Source organism: Pecten maximus, chromosome 7 (genome assembly GCF_902652985.1).
Source record: "Pecten maximus chromosome 7, xPecMax1.1, whole genome shotgun sequence".
Taxonomy (NCBI): Eukaryota; Metazoa; Mollusca; class Bivalvia; order Pectinida; family Pectinidae; genus Pecten; species Pecten maximus.
In genome coordinates, this window is record NC_047021.1 from 24,749,025 (window position 1) to 24,769,927 (window position 20,903).

General features: G+C 36.0%; 1 protein-coding gene across 3 annotated transcripts in view; it reads left to right on the plus strand.

Moving 5' to 3' along the window:
• LOC117330335 overlaps window positions 1-20,903 on the plus strand; it is a 104,971-nt gene that overhangs the window by 79,051 nt on the left and 5,017 nt on the right. For all 3 annotated transcript variants that reach the window (XM_033888544.1, XM_033888545.1, XM_033888547.1), the window contains exons 3-16: window positions 1,769-1,968; window positions 5,438-5,502; window positions 6,207-6,320; window positions 9,235-9,314; window positions 9,813-9,985; window positions 10,362-10,402; window positions 10,705-10,803; window positions 11,850-12,002; window positions 15,429-15,524; window positions 15,943-16,044; window positions 16,578-16,694; window positions 16,935-17,109; window positions 17,502-17,617; window positions 18,008-18,101. In XM_033888544.1, coding sequence (XP_033744435.1) covers window positions 1,769-1,968; window positions 5,438-5,502; window positions 6,207-6,320; window positions 9,235-9,314; window positions 9,813-9,985; window positions 10,362-10,402; window positions 10,705-10,803; window positions 11,850-12,002; window positions 15,429-15,524; window positions 15,943-16,044; window positions 16,578-16,694; window positions 16,935-17,109; window positions 17,502-17,617; window positions 18,008-18,101 — 1,625 coding nt within the window. The remainder of the gene's footprint in view (window positions 1-1,768; window positions 1,969-5,437; window positions 5,503-6,206; window positions 6,321-9,234; window positions 9,315-9,812; window positions 9,986-10,361; window positions 10,403-10,704; window positions 10,804-11,849; window positions 12,003-15,428; window positions 15,525-15,942; window positions 16,045-16,577; window positions 16,695-16,934; window positions 17,110-17,501; window positions 17,618-18,007; window positions 18,102-20,903) is intronic.

Here is a 20,903-nt window from a genome sequence, read left to right on the forward strand (position 1 = left end):
TTTTATAATGTAAGCATGCTACTGTTTTCATGTTGACACGAACCTATCTTTGAATCATAAACTTTTGTATGGTGAGTGTCATCGATGAGGCAGAAGACGCTTAGCTTTCCGGGACTCCTGGTCTTATGTTTCTGTTGCCTTTCAAAGGGTCTCAATTTAAATATAGATTCTTTGTTGGTTTTTGCCCTCGTCTGATCGATTTTGAGTTAGAATTACAGTATTGGTTCAATTAGTGTATTTTCCGTTCATCAACATCCTCTACTCTACTGCTTTATTGCTCTCACAACATTTGTCATCCCATCAATATAATCGTGACAACTTTACTCTGGCTTTGTTGCTCTAACAACCTTTGCCATCTAATGAAGGCAATCGTGAGAAATTTACTCTGGCTTTGTTGCTCGCACAATATTCGTCATTTAATCAAGATAATCATGACAAAGTTTTGACAGTCCAAAGGTGTGTGACAATACTGACGATCATCATGATTCTTCAAGACCACGATGTTTCCAGTCAATGACCCCACGCTCACCACACTTCCTTCAAGTCGTGGAGGGGATAAACATCGCGGCCCAGTGTAAACCCAGCATTAGAAACCTGTTTTTTTATCCACTAGAATTACCCGGATGTACTGATGAATAGAAACGTTATCACAGTTATAACATGGAAATTGCGCAACAATACATAATGTGCGATACAAATGAAGTGATGGTTTAGCGATTATTAGATTGTCACGTTTAGTCCGTGTGGGTGTCCTCAACGACAATCAGAAATCCCATGTCACCAATAACAGCCCGCGATAACCGCTACAACAAATGCTTCATTTGGGAATCGCTGGCTAATGACGCTTTGTTTGTTGGCTTCACCGGGTTCACCTGTCAGACCACGTGACAGATAATAGAGCTCTCATCATGGACATGAGTACATGGACAAATCGTGGGATAAAATCATTATTCATCATGTTTGTATCCTGCTTCTGATCAATTACAAAACATTGTGAAATTTTGATAAACGACTGGAACTATGTGTACATGTATTTCGTCAAAGTGTTTTAAAGCGTTCAAATGTTTTAAGTGACAATCTGTACAAATAAAAACGACACGAACGATAAGGATCATTTACAACTCAAAATTACAAATAATGATAAATATATATTGGTCAAACATATCAATATTAACACGGAACAATATGCTGATGATCAGGTAAAACACGTGTAGTGATGATCTCTAAAACAAAAGACAAAAATGTATTGACGATCCGTTAAAACACGTGTAGTGATGATCTAGATACTACAACACACATCAGTGTATACTGCAGATGATGAACTGCGAAGCTATGATTCCATAGTTCACGCTATCGACAGACATTTCCTTACATCGTTAGATTGTTTACACTGAACAATCTCCGTTAGCTTTTGTATAGAATGTGTTCTGTAGAAATAAATACTGCTTCAATTACACCACGGATACCCTCCTGTGAAACAGCGCTTTACTTCACAATTGCATACCAATTGAGTATTTATACAAACTGTGCCTCTGTCGGGAATGTTAACACAATGGTGCAGGACCTGCCTTAACATACGCGTGGCAGTGGTGATTTGTGGTCGCTCCCAATTTCGTATGAAAATGTACCAACCGTTCACAACATGAATTGTCCAAAAATGTATGATTTCGACACTGGGTAACTTTATATACGGGATCTGTTTTGTTTTTCTTGTAATAGTTGATGTTTGTTCAATTGAATTAATGTTTTGGTATCTTTTTGTTTACAGTTCTTTTGACGTGTCAAGAGAGAACAGTCTAGTGTCCGAAGAAGAGGTTTCTAAACTTTGTGGAGACTTGAGAAGATTGACGACAAACAACGAAAATGAAAATGGTTATGTGAAAGTCTTAGCCTCGCCACGAGTTTCACCGGATATCTTCCATTCTGTGCCGGGAGTGGTTGTCACGTCGGACTCGGACGAAACTTCCGGTGAGTCGACAGCTGTAATTAAAACTAGGTATTGTGTCCCTGTTACAAACACGAAGAAGAAGAAAACACGGATTGAAGATTCAATTAAATATGCTGAGTGATTAGTGCATAAATCCTCCATGATTATTTGTGGACATGACCCTCGTTTAAGTGCACACGTCCCTTCTCTGTTAATTCAATAATGAATGTTACTTCACTGTTAAACGTCTTTCTGTTCTAATTTCTGACTCGTTAACGTTAATGAACACCCATCTGTTCTAGATAAAATCACTTTATGGCATGTCTAACCATATCTTCCTCACATAACCGTATTTACTCCTTGATAGCGGACGACCAACCGCTTCCAGGTGAGGAACACATATTTCCTTCCGGGTAACACGTCACCGAGGGACGTTATTCTCATGACAACAGTGACCCATGTTGTGCAAAGCGGTCTTATATAATCTCATCATAGCAATATTGCGTACTGAATTTTAAGGTGATGTGAGCCACTCTTTTATGCTGTATCTCTATCGAAGAAGAGATTGTTTTCTTAATTTGTTATGGTTCTTGCATTGGGTTACGCCCCCCCCCCCCCCCCCCCCCCCCCCATTTACTTTAGCCGAGATTTACGTAAGGCATGTATTTGAAATAAAATTTCTCTAAAATGGAGAGACATTACTGGAATTGGATTCCAAGCCTTCTTTTTAAGAAATTGTACTCTTGCTCAAATAGTTTCAAGAACACAGACCCCGAACTTAAAATATTTTAAATCAGGCAACTTATCGGTTATGCTACCGATCATGTCCGAGTTGTGTTAACGTTTTCGGTAACAAAATTATTATATCCAAACTCCAAGCTCTTAAACAGGACCCGCAATCTATATTTGATAGACAACATGTATTATATGGAGTCTTGTCGCAAGAAACATGAAAATGAATGTCTGGTATCAGCTGAATCTCTGATACATATATATCGGTTTATAATGTTAGGATATTAATTAGTATTTTATTATAAAGTTTCATATGCTTCTTGAATTGTAACTAAAAGACATGATAATGAAGTGATTCGATCATGCTCCGAACGCCGTGAACACGAGGGTGCTCTAATGATGTCGGCTGAAATGTCAAGTCTCATTGACATCGCACGTGTAACCTTAAGAGCTACCTGTCTGTGATAATGGGTTACTGAAGGAATAATTGTCCCGGCCCAGACCCTGTACTACACAGCCAATAATTAGGTTAGGTCCCAGACCTTTCCCTGTCACACCTTAGTCCTATCTCCAACATTTCCCCCTCATTCCAACATGGCCGTTCCTCCTAAGTTGACCGAGGAAGGTAAGTAATCTATAGACATAGCCATTGTAGCATACGTGTAGCTACACAATATCAGCGATACAGTTCTGTGTTTTGTAGATTAGGATATTGCCATGCGTTGTCATTAAATTTGCACTGCAATCTTATTACCATTTAAATTCCGTTTCGGATAAAAGGGCTTTGAACCGAAATGAGTAAGGACATCATAGTGAGGTAAATATAAACAAACAATACCAAGTCACGTGTGGCTCTCGTTTGGACAAAAAGTCATTTGAAATATGATTTATTAATAAAATCAAGCACACTGTATTTCGTTTTGGACGATATAGATTCATGTTTTGTAATTAAATGAGACTGTACTGTCATAACAGACGCTAGTTTTACTCGCTTTTCGGCATATGAAAACCCGTATGAATGCCTGTAATTAAGGTGCGTCAGTCAGAGTGATTGCTACATGTATCAGGCCGACATGACCTGCATGGCGAAAGACGATTCCTTCTCGTATTCAATCGAAAGACAATATCACGTATACCTCCGGATTATTTAGAAGATCAATGTTTAACAATATTAATTTTAAGTCGCTCACCAGTGTTTATTGTCAAAAGGCACAACAAATGACGTTGTCGTGCACGAAAATGCACATTTTCAACAGAGTGAAAACAAATATTTTAACTTGGTCATATTCCTGTTTCAACGTCTCCCTCGGCAGTTGTCAGTTAGAAAACTGTTTCATATGAAGATTTAGTTTTTAATTTTGTTTGGCGTTTTGTAACCTGACTTGATATCGATTATATTTCACATGTGGGCGTGTTTATCTTTACTTAGACTACTAGTATATGTCTTGAAGATATATTGTTACTATCATAGGTTATTTCATTTCAAAATGTTTTATTTACAATACATATATAATACATACAAATATTTATGCATGCAAATACAGCATTGTTAAAAGAATCAGACAAAAGGCTTAGCCTATATCAGTCTTCTCCCAGAAAAAAAACTTCAGGTTAGACCTGACAGAAAGATGTTACGCTCATACGTTATCAAGTCTGTAAATGGACATTACGGTCTTTTGAAATACACACACACATATATATATATATATATATATAAAGATACCAGCATTACACGCGCGAGATTGTCTCTGTGTATACTACAGGTTATCTCTATTGATTTTGTTTTTCAAATTTAATTAGCATTAAACTGCTTTTCAGTTATAGGCAATATGGACGCCCACTGTATTACAGGAAGATAGCATAAACCGTGTAAGTTTTAATTTCCTGTAATACTGTGAGCGTTCATACTGTCTATAAACCATATATGAGAGAAGTTTGTTATTTCTATTTACCTTACTGCACTCTTCCGTATACGGAAAAAGATCAATTATGAGCGGAAACAAACACAAAAATTGCTTGAATGATTACGTCACATTGCGATCGCGAAGGCGTGCAAGCTGAATATAAAAAATCTTATCAATTCTGAAGTAATCGGAAATGAATTTTATGAAATGTCGGGGAGATGTGTAGATATAGATATTGTATCTACTTTGTCATTCCGGGATAGGTAAATATAAATGTTATAATGACTATATAAATAACAAGGACTTTTCTGTACTTCCTCAAGAGGGTGGATGCATGTTTAGGACAAGGTTCAGAATGATATTCTAACTACGAGTATGCTGATGTAAAGGAAGCGAGCAATAGACACGTTTGAATGACATACAAATACATTATAAAAATCCAAATACAGTGTATTCGTATGGCTTATCAGTAACTGATTTGATATGAAGTGAAAACAAATAGATTTGAGATGACCCATACATTCCAGTGTTTTTTTCGCAAGTGCTTCGCCGCGCATGCCATTATAAACAATGTAAATATATGCTTGTTGAGTAAACGGCATGGCCATCATGTATGTATGCATTGACATGTACGATAACTAAATAATAAACAACTTCTAATTATATAACAGTAAAATGACGGATATTGACATCTGAGTTGGTATTACCCCGTAATGATGGAGGATAGCGGTGAACAGTGGGCGTGCTTCTCTTGTGTTTTGAGTGTGTTAACGACTGAATCTCGTGACTAAACGTACACCCCGTTTGTTTCCATTTAAACATTACACAAGAAGCATTGATTTTCGATTGATCTTGTTTCGGTCTTCTCTTTCAGATTCCCAGAACGGAAAAGTTTACCAATCTCACAAGGGGCAAAATTTCCTGTCGGTTCCGAAGAAGGTAGGAAGTAGGGACCGTGTTTTATCATCAAAATGCCATCATTTACTTGTATTTCCTCCTCTTTGACATATTGAGATGAAGGAGTATTTTTGTTGGTGCCTGATGGATGTTGTATGGCACTGCAGCCAAACGTTCTGCGTTAGGGCGCAGTTGGCATTCCACCAGATTTCTTAATTGATACATTTCCATTGTTTGTAAGAGAAGAAAATAAAAGTCAATTATTCCATATCCAAATTAATATGTCTAGCAGATTGATATATATTTGTATTAATTTACAAAAATGTACAAAGACTTATTGTTTAGGTTGTCTATTATTTGACCCAATTGGTGATACTGATAGTATTCAGAAAAAAAATCAGAGGCGAAACATCATTGCATTGAGGTGTAGAAACTACCATGCAGTCATTGTTCTTAGGAACGTCGTACACGTACGTTACACGTGTGCATGCAAGTTATTATGATAAATGTCGTACACGTAAATTACACGTGTACATGCAAGTTATAACGATAAACGTCATACACATAAATTACACGTATGCATGCAAGTTACAATGATAAACATTGTACACTATCATGTTACGCGTACGTAACATACCTACATTGTACAATTCATGTTTATCATTGTGTACAGTATTAACTATTTCTGTGTGTTTTGACATGTTTGGTAAACTGTACACATAATACCACGTGGTTTATATTGACAGATTAGCCGGAGGAGAAGTTCTCTTAGCTTGACCAGCGGATCTGAGGAGAGCGACTGTGAACCGTCACCTCCCTTGTCACGTCGGGGACGAAGAGCAGCAATCGTGGACACGAAGGTCAGCACTATGTCGGAATTATCCCTTTAGAGTTCATAAGGTCACGACATTACACGTCATGTTATGACATTATTGATATTAAAATTAAAAAAAAGTTATTATTATTAATTGATATCATTAGTATGTCATCTAATGCTGTAATTGGGTCGTAAGGCCATTTCTTGTAGACTACATTGGTTTGTCATTTCTTGACCCCTTGTTATCTGAAATCTCAATCCTGTGGTAGATACACTCTAGAAATGTCTCCCATACAGTCAACAATGTGCGTAGAAAAGGCAACGTACTCGAAGGCAGACATGCAAGCTGTCATTGTTATAAATGGAACCTGAGATGTCATTGTTAAAACTGGAACCTTAACTGCCATTGTTATAACTGGAACCTGAACTGTCATTGTTATAAATGGAACCTGAGATGTCATTGTTATAACTGGAACCTGAACTGTCATTGTTATAACTGGAACCTGAGATGCCTTTGTTATAACTGGAACCTCAGATGCCTTTGTTATAAATGGAATCCGAGAGGTCATTTTTGTAATTGGAACCTGAGATTTCATTGCTATAACTCGAACCTGATTTGAGATATATAATAGACATTATTTGATAGCATGATTGAACTTAAGCCAGGTCTTATCTAATTTAAATACATACTGAGGAAGTGTTAGTTCACTAATGAGAGGATAATCTCGGATGTCAAGTTGGAATGACGTTACAGTTGACAAGGCCCTGTACCTTGCCTAATGAACTGCTTAACCCTTTAAGGTTTATCTACTGAAACAACCCCAATGTGCTTATTCTATTACCGCTACATCTACACATGTAAATAAAAAGTATCTCTCCCATTGGTTAATCGCAAAGAGAACTGCCACAATGTGACAGAGACCTTGGTCTGACCTAGTTTTAAATGTTCTTGTTTTTCTTCGTCATTAATTGTTCAGCCAGGTCATTAAAGACTCGATTGGTGTTGATACATGGCTTTATATTCACAGATAAGTGGTGATATGTATCTATATTAGGGACGATGACGTCATCACTATTCCCCGACAGTCAAACAGCGGAGTTTGCCAGCTTTTAGTTGACAATAATCGATGCTGTGACAAAGTGATACTCCACCTGATTGATCCGCTAAGTTTATCTTGATTAAATGGGCCACGAAAACTATTACATCAGACAGTTATAGACGTTTTATTGACCTATAGGTTTCCACGGAAACCAGTGGTTCTTAAACGTATTTGGTTTGCCTCGGGAATTAACTTACGACGACAGGTGAGGCGTCGATCAGTACTCTCTGAGAGATTAACGCACTTCTTCTCCAGTGACACGTAATGCCTTTCGACCTATAAAAAGTCAAAGAAAACTTTATATTGACGTGGCTGTATGTTAGGGTATTATCTATTGTATATTAAGCTGGATAATCTAATAGCGTTCAAACTAGGTGTTCCCTGTGCCGGATGTCATATTTTCACCTTAAAGGTTCCTTTCTGATTTATTCTTCTGTATTAAGAGTTAATCATACTGGATGAGACACAAATATAGAAATTATTCCGTGAGTCGGAAAGAATGGAAGAACAAAAAATCAATATGAAGATGCTAAGATGAATAAAGAACACTTGAAACCGTCCTTTATTAAAATAATAAAATGTCATCTAGATTGGATAATCCGTTTATATTTGTTTGGTCGAATTACAAACATTATGCTTATCAGGTCTTTATTGAAGCGTATTAGTTTCCTCTCCACTTCTTTCTCAATCACCTTACGATGTCGAGTTTCTGTCACGGAATTATAATCCATTGTGCATTCTGCTTGTTTACAATATTCCTGGCTTTGCTGAAGAGAAATGCAATATATTTTGTGAATTGTTTTGACGGTTGCTGAGATGGCGGATATATAGACAATAGTTTGTGTTTTGTTCATGCTTTTATCGCCTTTTATTAATACTGCATACTTATTGTATTGTTTGTATAATTTGTTCTTTGGTTCTCCCATTGCGACAAAACAATACTGCAGATGTTATCCGGATTTCATCTATATTAGTATGACAGATGCTTCCATGAAGAGGAAGACGCTTGCCCTCTCGGAATACCCGGTCTTATCCTCCATGTTCTATTTCTAAAGGATCCCCATGCAAATCTTTATCAATTCTTTGTTCGTATTTTGCCGTCATTTTACCAATTTTGATGTATTATGTCGGTATATTCTGTTGTTAATGTCACTAGTTTTACGTCTGCCAACTTGAGATTCTGGCGTTGGGGTTTATAGTGATTGTCTCTGTAGCAGTTAGCATTTTGTGTGTCTTTTGTCTTTCTCTGTATTTTTATGTCACGTCATGGGACGGGCTTGTTGCTTTTGTGAGTGGGCGTCTCAACTTTATTGGCTGAGAGGTTTAAAGCATTGTCGGAAATTCATAAAATTGGTGGCAAAGTTGGTGCTTTTTGGTCAATTCATGAAGAGTACTCACTGTTTCTAATTACTTAATTATTGGTGCATTTGTTAAAATTGTCAGTTTGCTTTAGGATTGATTCAATTCAAAAACGACAGATTTGTAATGGCGGTAGTTATAGCAAGCATTCGGGGTTATCTTAGAACCACTGTCATATTGGAATAGTCCAATTTCATATTCTTCAGATATTCTATGACAGAGTGTTGATATATATCTATTGTAATGTCTTAAATAAATAATATTTTTGAGATAGGTGAAAGCACCAAGTAGGGTATTGATTCATGATAACATTGTTTCTTGGTGTTTTGAATCATGCCTAGGTCTAGTGCCCGCACGTTCTTTATCCCGCATTTTTAGGATGGTCCAGTGACATATGTTGTATATTTCATATTCGGAGGGCATACTTCTGTATTTATTTTACGTTAAGCCTTGAGTTCATTCCGACATGTAGTAATAAAACCCTACTTGTTATTACAGAACTTTGGAGATGTATCACCTACTAATCTGTCTCCAGATGTATCCCCCAGTAACTCGTGTGACGAGGGGGAGGGTGCCAGGTGAGTCACATATCAACCTAAACCATCATCAAAGCTTTAATCACAATTGCTCTTTTATCAGTTGGGTTTGAAATTGTAATTAACCGGCAGAATACGTCAGTTTTGTTGCAGTATACAATTTGGCATCAGTTCGCACTATCACTATGGAAAGCGAATATATCATATCCGAACACACGCATTCAACATATACACTCACTTGGCATGCGAGATGAGGCCGTTCTTAAATAACCATTTAGTGTTAATAGAGCCAACTCAACCGAATTATGGAAATCGGTTAGTTTATATGTACATCGTTCGAACTCCAAAGCTTATCAAGAAATAATAGACAAAAATAGTATCTTAATCCTGAAGCAATGATGTCATCGGAGTTCTGAAAAGATTACCATGCGTATCGTTATAGTTCTATATCGCGGCGTTGGAGTTCAGTAAAGCAAAACAGTATTTAATTTGCATTTTTATATAAGTAAACTGTACCATTATATTATTTACTATATTTAGTAACATAGCACAGCGGTTACGGCGGCGTCGGAGTTCCGTAGAGCTGGCGATGAGTATTTATCCGGGAGATCTTCTGGTACAAGAACACCACAAGAAACTACTCAAGCGGAACACAGTAGCCGATTTCCACGCATTACGTCACGGCTCAAGTTCCACGTCAACCATCAATGACGGTAAGACCTCAGGCCTCTCAAACCCTGACAGCCCATTCATATTTCTAGAGGATAAAGCTATTATATAACAGCGTATGCTATCCTTGTTTTAATATCCATATATATTCATCGTGTGGAAGCCTCGAATATTTCCACAAATCAATTGAAGGAATACTTGATTATCATGCGATTTAAACTATGACACACACTGTATCACTTCCGAACGCCTTTTAAAGTTTAAGACGTTAAAGAATACACAAACTAAATATTATACCGTAAACACCAAATCTGTTCATGTACATATGTAATTTGATTTTAACTACAACATATATTGTGATGTATCTGAATGCCGAGAATTAATCCTTATAGTAACATTAAGCTTTATCTGTTAACCCAGATGTCAAGAAAGGACGGCAGTCGTTTTCATTGTTGAAATTGGTGAGTATGAGCTTAAATATTGTTAGATTCTGTTTTCAGTTTAAGAACGTGAGAGCACATGGATTAATCCTGAACCTTTCGGAACCTTTGGTATTGTTCTCGTACTGGATCTTGACGTTTAAACACTTTTTAGACGTCCTTTGTCTTCTTTGTACCGGTATAGGTAAATCTATTGTTTCACTTAAACGTAAAGATTTTCTAGTTCCTCATCCAACAATTTCGGTTCGGATTCTGGAACTTTCTATACAACACCTGTCAGACAGGGAAAGTATAATTAAAATGACTTTTGCTCTTACTGACAGATGAAATCCAGGAGCAAGGAAGCCTTGTCCAAACTGGAGGACGTGCTGGCCGGGATGAAACCTTCAGAGTTTAAGGATAATTACTTGGCTGTGTATAAGGTGTGTGGCTTCGTCAACCTACATATATTTCTACTCTATACACTTATGTTTAGAAACTGTAGATAATTAATTTCCCAGGACATATGTACAGACATACAATTAGAAATCGATACGCCCTCCAACCATACACAGATATTAACATAATCACCAAGGAGACTAATCAGTCGTTTTTCTATATGGAAAAAAGATGACTCTCACAATGTTTAATTTGTTTTTTGCGATCGTGTGTTATTCTAGCAATCTTGAATATTTGCGATACCTGATTATTCATTTTTCCGTAATCTATACATATATACAAAACCGGATTGTGTTAATTCTTATACCACTACAGATATTCAGGATACCTTATTCTTCATTGTCCAACCATCGATACTTATTTACTAAACCTGATTTTTTATTGTCCTACCATCCAAATATATTTACGATACCCGATTTCTCAATAACCAACCATCCATAACTATTTACTAAAACTGATTGTACATTGTCTTGCCATCCAAAAATATTTACTAAAACTGAATGTTCATTGTCTTACCAAACATACATATTTACTCAACCCGATTGTACATTTGTCTTACCATCCATAAATATTTACTAAAACTGATTGTTCATTGTCTTACCACCCATACACATTAACTAAACCTGATTGACCATCCCTACATATTTACTCAACCTAATCGTTCATTGTCCTACCATCCATACATATTTACAAAACCCGAATGTCATTGTCTTACCATCCATACATATTTGCTAAACCCGAATGTTCATTGTCTTACCATGGATACATATTTACTAAACCTGATTGTTCATTGTCTTACATATATATTTACTGAACCTGATTGTTCACTGTCCTACCATCCATACATATTTACTAAACCTGATTGTTCACTGTCTTACCATCCATACATATTTACTAAACCTGATTGTTCACTGTCCTACCATCCATACATATTAACGATACCTGATTGCCCATTATCCTTCCATCCATAAATATTTACAATATTTGATTGTTCATCATACGTTAACACTTCACTCCTGATTTGCGACAGAGTTTACATTGGTCGGACCTTATAGCCAGCTCGGACAAGCAGACAGAACAGATGTGCCTGTCCGAAATGGAGCGGAAGCGACGAGAGGCAGTGTGGGAACTGTTCAAAAGCGAATGTGTGTTCCTTATTGACCACCTAATGGTGCTTAAACATGTGAGTATGATCATATGGAGATATAATCATATGATATAACTAATAATCGTATAACGATACATATTTATCACGCGATGTCTAATAACCGTATAACAGCACATATGTATCACACGATGTCTAATAACCGTATAACGGCACATATGTATCACACGATGTCAAATAACCGTATAACGGCACATATGTATCACACGATGTCAAATAACTGTATAACGGTACATATTTATCACGCGATGTCTAATAACCGTATAACGGTACATATGTATCACACGATGTCTAATAACCGTTTAACGGTACATATGTATCACACGATGTATAATAACCGTATAACGGTACATATGTATCACACGATGTCAAATAACCGTATCACAATATATATGTATCACACGATGACTAATAACCGTTTAGCGGTACATATGTATCACACGATGTCAACTAACCGTATAACGGTATATATGTATCACAATATGTCTAATAACCGTATAACGGTACATATGTATCACGCGATGTCTAATAACCGTATAACGGCACATATGTATCACACGATGTCAAATAACCGTATAACGGTACATATTTATCACGCGATGTCTAATAACCGTATAACGGTACATATGTATCACACGATGTCTAATAACCGTTTAACGGTACATATGTATCACACGATGTGTAATAACCGTATAACGGTACATATGTATCACACGATGTCAAATAACCGTATCACAATATATATGTATCACACGATGACTAATAACCGTTTAACGGTACATATGTATCACACGATGTCAAATAACCGTATAACGGTACATATGTATCACGCGATGTCTAATAACCGTATAACGGCACATATGTATCACACGATGTCAAATAACCGTATAACGGTACATATTTATCACGCGATGTCTAATAACCGTATAACGGTACATATGTATCACACGATGTCTAATAACCGTTTAACGGTACATATGTATCACACGATGTATAATAACCGTATAACGGTACATATGTATCACACGATGTCAAATAACCGTATCACAATATATATGTATCACACGATGACTAATAACCGTTTAACGGTACATATGTATCACACGATGTCAACTAACCGTATAACGGTACATATGTATCACACGATGTCTAATAACCGTATAACGGTACATATGTATCACACGATGTCGAATAACCGTTTAACGGTACATATGTATCACACGATGTCAACTAACCGTATAACGGTATATATGTATCACACGATGTCGAATAACCGTTTAACGGTACATATGTATCACACGATGTCAACTAACCGTAAATCGGTACATATGTATCACACGATGTCTAATAACCGTATAACGGTACATATGTATCACACGATGTCGAATAACCGTTTAACGGTACATATGTATCACACGATGTCAACTAACCGTATAACGGTATATATGTATCACACGATGTCGAATAACCGTTTAACGGTACATATGTATCACACGATGTCAACTTACCGTAAATCGGTACATATTTATGACACGATGTCAAATAACCCAATAACGGTACATATGTATCACACGATGTCTAATAACAGTAAAACACTATTTATGTATCACAATATGTCTAATAACTGTATAACGGTACATATGTATCACACGATGTCTAATAACCGTATAACGGTACATATTTATGACAGGATGGCGAATAACCGTATAACACGTTGACTAATAACCGTTTGAAGTTAGATATGTATCACACGTTGACATTAGACAAGGAACCAAAACCGTACAAAAACACACAGAGTATCACAGTTTCTAGCAATGTGTTGTTCACCTTGTAGCTTTAATATCGTAACTTAAGTGGTGTAAAACTGTGGATTCTTATGTATTTGAGGATCTATAGCTTAGTTTTCTGACGACTTTGTGTATCGTTTATATCATGTATAAGCACACAAACTAAAACATCAGTTGATGACAAATAGTCGTGCAATGGTTAATTGAAGAATGGTTCTACTATTATACGTCAATTAAGATGACAGAAAGCCTTTGGACGATCATTGCCCAGTAGTGATCACTGGGCTCTCTGATGTGTAATGGGGTACTGTCAAATAAGTGCTCATGCTGAAAACATATAATTGCAAGAACCAATCATTACAGTAATTCAAGTGGTAGAAGAGATCACACGCCCTGCAATAAAAGGACAAATTTAACACGTACGAAGATGGCAATGGTCCGTGCTCGTTAATACCCAGATCGGAAATCCAATTATATCCGTAATCTCTTTTGCCCGGATGTCTGACAATTTAACTGAGAACATCGTATACAGTTAGCCAGGTAATTATGTGCTTGACCCTAACATTAGGAAATGGTTCGTTCTAGGTGGAGACCTGATTATTGAATATTAACACCAGGCTACTTGTTAGTGTCGATCTTACCAATGAAGAATGCTCTGTATTATTTAGTAAACACTTAGTGCATATACTTCCATCCTGACACAGGCATCTTGACGTACTCTGTATGGAAACATTTATCCATAATGTCATTGTAGAAAGTCGAACAAAGTGGATGTATATTGCACCTTTTGGTCATTTTCTTTTCTTTTATTAAAGAATTAATTGAATTAGAAGAAATATACAGACATGCTAATGAAACCGTAAATCTAACATACCAAAGAAATATGATATAGATTCTACCGGATATCCTTGAAATAGTACAAGAAAATATGACCAGTTGTTCCGGAAGGGTAAGCCTGTTCTGCTTCATTGACGTCAGACACATGCCATCGAATCAAGGTCAATTCAAGAAAAGGTCATAATCTCAAATTGAGAACTAGTGTGATGAGAACGGAACTACTAGTCTTATCAATAAGTAACTAACACGCCTGACAGCCTGACGTCAAATCGCAAAAGGAAATAGAATATTTCCAATGAGATGTTGATGCCGACCATAAAGCTTTCCCGTGATCTTCATCAACCTACACCTCTCACAGCGTTGTGTTATTAATGTTTCCGTCAGTAGTCTGTCAACGTGATAATAAGAACAAGCCCTAGAATATCGAATCAAATGGGCATGGAAACACTTAAGGAAACGGGAAGCAATGTTTTGACTATCTTAGAAAAAAAAGTATCAAAGGTAAAATTGTGTAAACCATTGAGCTGTTGGAAGATCTAGTCACTAAACTCCAAAAAGAAGTTCAATTGCTTTCGAGATTTAATTTTCGGTGTGTTTTGTATGAGCGCTTATCGTACAAGTATGCTTGAGATAATACAGTTCTCATCATAAATAACCCTAACGTAATATATTGACAAAAACAAAATACGCATATATGCAATTGAATTTAGGGAAAATATTTCCTAGAAATAAAGGAATTCGAATGATCCCAACATAAGTTCCGAGCTAAATTGATTTTCGATAAGACAAATTGACTTGCTGATGTCGTTATTTTTTTCAGTGTTTTATGGAACCCCTGAAGAAAGTACAGGTTGAGGGTCATCTGATGTACGCGGAACCACAGGACCTCTTCGGCAATCTGGACGAAATCTGTTATGTATGTTGATATCATATCGGTATTGTATACATTATGAGGATAACATCAAGTGAAATGATCGCTTCATGTGGAGGTATTGTGAAGTTGTAACTTGTATCAGAGCTGTAAAAAGACTGCTTCATGATGTGGGCGAAAGGACACATTATAATTAATGTATTTTTTTTGCAATAGAAAACCACACTTGTTTCTGTAAGGACATGCGGATATATATTTCCTCAGTTTCCATGATACATGACTGTAATCTGTATAGTGTGAGCTCCACCTTGTGTGACGATACATAATGGTGTCTCTTCGTGTACTATGATCTATAACAATACATTCGTAATTATCAGGTAAGATGTACCTTATATGTACGGACCTTTAATTATATATTTCCACAGTTACTGTGTCTTACAACAATACACTCTAATTTTATCAGGTTAGCTACACCTTTTGTAAGGACTTCATTGCGGCGCTGCTGAAGGGCATGAGCTCCACTGAGTTCGGGAGTACTCGGGTTCTCCTGAAAGCTTTTGAAAGGGTGCGTATTAGAAGTAAAACCATTAAGTATAGGAACCCAATATGCAGTGACAATTATCCTCTCATTCTACTGCATTTTACCTGGTAGCATTTCACATGGTACATTTACATTGTAATTATATGGATGCTTATTTACCAATTAATCTTCTATTTTACAGCATTCTATGCAATCTATGTATTAAACTGATAAAGTGTATATGTTTAACCTTCTCCTATATATGTAAACGATGAACCAATATTCTAATATATAGTCTGAGGTTTAATACAAACCTATCTATTTCATTTATGTTCCTAGTCTGTTATAGCCGAACTTTGCTTTTTATATAATAATAATTGTTTTAAAAATAAGGTTTTACTCTATGCGTTGTTTCTAACTCCTAATCTTATTCAAAGTTGTGTTTGAAAACAATAAATTATTTTGAACGAAAATAACACTCTTCATAATGTGCTTTGATAGTTGTATGATATCGTACGCATTTGATACATGCAAACCTATCAAACAATTATATTACATAATGTGTACTGTTTTAACAGTTTTCTACGCATTCCAAAGATGGAGACATATACCACACCTATTGCCTCAACTACACGAACGCCCTAACCTACCTTGAAAAGCTACGCCGCCATGATGATTTTACGGAATTTGAAAGGGTGAAAAACTAATGACGCATAATTAATTTAATTCATTATTTAACAGACTTGATTGACAATTCTTATTTATCTTTGTCAACCCAGGTGTAATTGGGTACATCTTAAATGTATCATAATGTCTGTGAAAAATACAATTTGTGTCAACACACAATATTTAAACATTCTTAATGTTTTTACGATACAGGTAATTAAAATAACTAGAAAATAGTGTCGTGTAACATGAAAGATGTTTGTTCTCAGTGGTGTGAGCAAGACCCTCGATGTAAGCGTCTCCAGTTGACAGACTTGTTAGTAGCTCCAATGCAGCACTGTACAAAGCTTCCACTTCTTCTGGGTAATATCCGGAAATACACGGAATGTGACGAGGAGATATGTCAACTGACGGATTCTATCGAGAGAGTGGAAATGTCGTTGCGTACGTTTTTTGTACTCTTATTTAAAACATGTACCTTTGTGCGATACATATACATCTTCAAGTTATTCTTAAGGTTAAAGTTAAGAGGTTATTCAGACATATCCAATTCATTATATACCTTTACAATCTTAACAAAAATTCTTGATGTTATCACCAACTCTCCCTTCCTTGATAAAACATTCTCGTTCCCAAAGCTAGGTTGCTATATTGTCGACTCTAATTCGATATTAACAAGTTTGATCTGAATATCAATAATAATATAGTATTTGTAAACTTATATTATTTGATGCACGGCATTGCCTTATAAATGTATAATCTTACCCAAATATGCACTATATAATACCAAATAATGGAATTGTAGTACCCATCTTCTGTATGATGTCATGTTACAGAGAATATGGAAGAAAAGATAAAATGGGTTAAGAACTACGAGCGGGTACAGGAAGTTCAAAGACAACTTGTCTGGCCGCCCGTCACCGAATTGGAGCCAAGAGTTTTCATTCCAGAGGTGACTATAAAGATTCTCATCAAGATTGAACTAAAGTAAAACAATGATGTGCCTTTTTAAAGTAGATGGAGGAAGTATCAATTTAATTTTGGATCACACTGCACACGCACAGTAATTAGTCCCCTACCGGTGAAATCGGGATGAACAAGTTTGAGTTTCAGGGTTATTGGTCAAAATCTAGATCACTTTTACATTTTCTGTTTAGAAAATCCGTATCAGCACTCTATCGGCTTTATTGATATATGGCGTTTGTTCAAACCTCTAACAAATACAAAGGACCATGATATCCAGGACAAGTTCGAATTTCAGGGATTTTTAGGGGGGCCGGTAGGGGGCATGCTTTGCTTTAGAAATACCCAGTATACTTTTTTACGTCCGTTCTCGTTTCAGTACTTGAAGAACACATTGCTGAAACAGCCATGTGAACGGCTTCTGGCTTGTCCTCAGCGTCAGTTGTTACACGAGGGGCAGCTTACCCTTGTCGGTACGTATTTAACAACAGTTGCTTTGTTATACATCATCACAATATCCAAGATTACATGACGACTGCCCAAGTGTACGCATCACGGTTAATGTTGTCCTACATTCTGTTGCTCAGTAGTGTATTCATGTAAAAACTTCAACATTCTGATGACGTCACATTGTTTACAGGTTCCGCGTTGTGTTTGCACTACCTGGAACGAAGGCTGTTTTTTTTTTTTTTTTTCAGTGTTTTTGTTAGTTTTTGATGTTTGCATTAATGAGTAATAGTACAGCAACATCAAATCATAACAGCTATGAAAAGAGTTTTACACAAAACGGCGATTTATGCATAAGAATTCTACTTTCACGTTGGAGGCCGAGGTTTTTACATAATAATAAATGTACTCACTTGTACATATAATTCGTTGCATTCGTGTTGTGGTGTTTGTTCGTTTCAATGCCGTCTCTCGACCAAAAAAAAAAAAAAACACACTGAAGAGTTCCAATATCGGGACATGAACATTAATATCGATCGTGGTTTTTCCAAAAGTGCAGCCGTGTATCAAACTTAGGAAACTTTATGAAATGAGACCTTTTGGATAGGAAATTAACCCATTTATGTAGATTTTGCTGTGCACCTGAATTATTTCGGTGAAAAATGGGGAAAAGTTCGATTATAAAGCCAAAATCGCCGTAGTTGAGCCTTTCCCTGAAAATAAATCAACGTGTCTGTAGGGAATCGTTAAAAGCAATCAGATGCATAGGACTTTTCAGATGAATATTGATATACCCTTTTCAATGATTTTAAATACCTCGGTGAACAAATTGATTTAGAGGTGCACTTTGCAAAAATCTATAACGGTGTTAATGTATCTGCATTTATTAGTCACGTGACCTCACTAAATATGCGAGTTCCCTGAAAGGGCCGTCGTTATACAGAGGACAATGTGTACTTCAATTTTAAATGCTTATTGAGCACGTATAACATTATAAACAGGGAAATAAAGACAAGGAAAAAATAAGTTTCGAAGTTAAGGTGCCTTTAAATACAGGACAACATTAACAGTGATGCGAAGGTGGTGGTCTGTCCAGTTTATTTATGAAAAAAGTAAATGTTTCGGAGGGAATACTTTGTGTAAACTCTTCCTGTGGTAGGCATTTACAAATAATGATTTTGTTTTGAATTTCACATTAGTCTCATTTTGATATCAACTTAATGTTCAGGTTTGTGTTTGTGTCTAGACGAAGCGCTGTTTAAGCTTGTTTGGCTTTATGATGCTTTCTCGTGATCTCCTCTTTGATCATTAGCCGTACTACTAATGCAGAAAGAGTAACAACAAACTGGAGAAAATTGTTTTACTTGGATTAATGTCCACGCAATAGCAAGGATCGTATGAAAGCCGGTGCCAATGAGACTACAAGGAGGAATAAACAATGTATATAGAAAAAGAAATGGCGCGAAAAGTTATTAAAGAGAAACAAATGGTTAATATTTTCTACCTGGTGCTGAGGACACAGCATAACATAAAATTTTGAAAATAAAAGGAATAACTTGAAATTTCTTCAGTGTGAGAACATTCGTATAACTTGGTTAACATGTGACTTGATGTATGTGTCTGAGCATATCTCAGTCGAAATTAAAGTGAATGTGACAGTGGTAGCACCACAACCTCACGAGTATTGATTATCTCTACAGCCGTAGACTTCAAAACACGTAACGGCCATTTACTTTAATTTGGCTATCCTTGTATCTGGACGAGCCGTATCTACTTACCGTCTAGGAATATATATCTAATGTTCAGAATCAGACATCACAGGCATTAGATTTTAATATCAACAAAAGAATGTATAGATTCGGGTTTTTTTTAACGGTACAATTTTGTTTTTATTCCCCTAGCCGGAAATATCCTAGATGTGTGTATACAATTATGGATAAGCAGTAATTGTATACACACTTTTGTATTTGATAGGAGTTGCCAGGGTTGGGGAGTCCTGGGTTCATCTCCCCGAACAATAGTGTTGTCCTCACGCAGGAGGACTATCATACTGTACTTGCAAATATAACTTATATGTCTATAATATTCATAACGGTATGGTCATTTTTGGAGATATCTTATCATAAAGTTTTTTGTTTTTTGTTTTTACTTTTGACATTTTTATTAAGATTTTCCACAAAGTAATTACATGATACAAAAAGAAACAAAGACAACTTTCACACACACTAACATACACCGACTGTATATATATATATATAAATATATATAACTTGAATACAGAATATGTAGCTTAGCTATAACTAATAGGTGAATAATACATTAAAAAAACTTTTCATAGAAGGCAGCATATCGTATAAAATAATATGACAGAAGTGATGACAAAATGCATGAAACAATTCTTTTCTGTCTATTGATAAAAAAGATTACTAAAAGGCCTCCATTTGTGAGTGAATAAAGTGTACCTACCGTTTGTGGTTGATGTATATTTTCCCATATTGTAATAGTCCACAAGTATTCTCTTTTACACTTTCAAACATGAGTTGCTCCCCTTTAACACGCCGTTTATTAATATATTGTTTATAATCAGGTTATGTATGTCATATTCGGATTTTAATATCTACAAAAGAATGTAGATTCCGGGATTTGTTTTGCTGTTCCACAGTGTTATCTGATTTAAGGACCTGTTCACAATACAAAAATATTATATTCTTTATAATTTCTACAAAAAAGCCAATTTAATCTTTATTATACTGTATAATATTTAAAAGATCATTATTTGTTTGATTTCCATTTTATTTCAACGTTGCTGAAATGTAATATGTCTCACT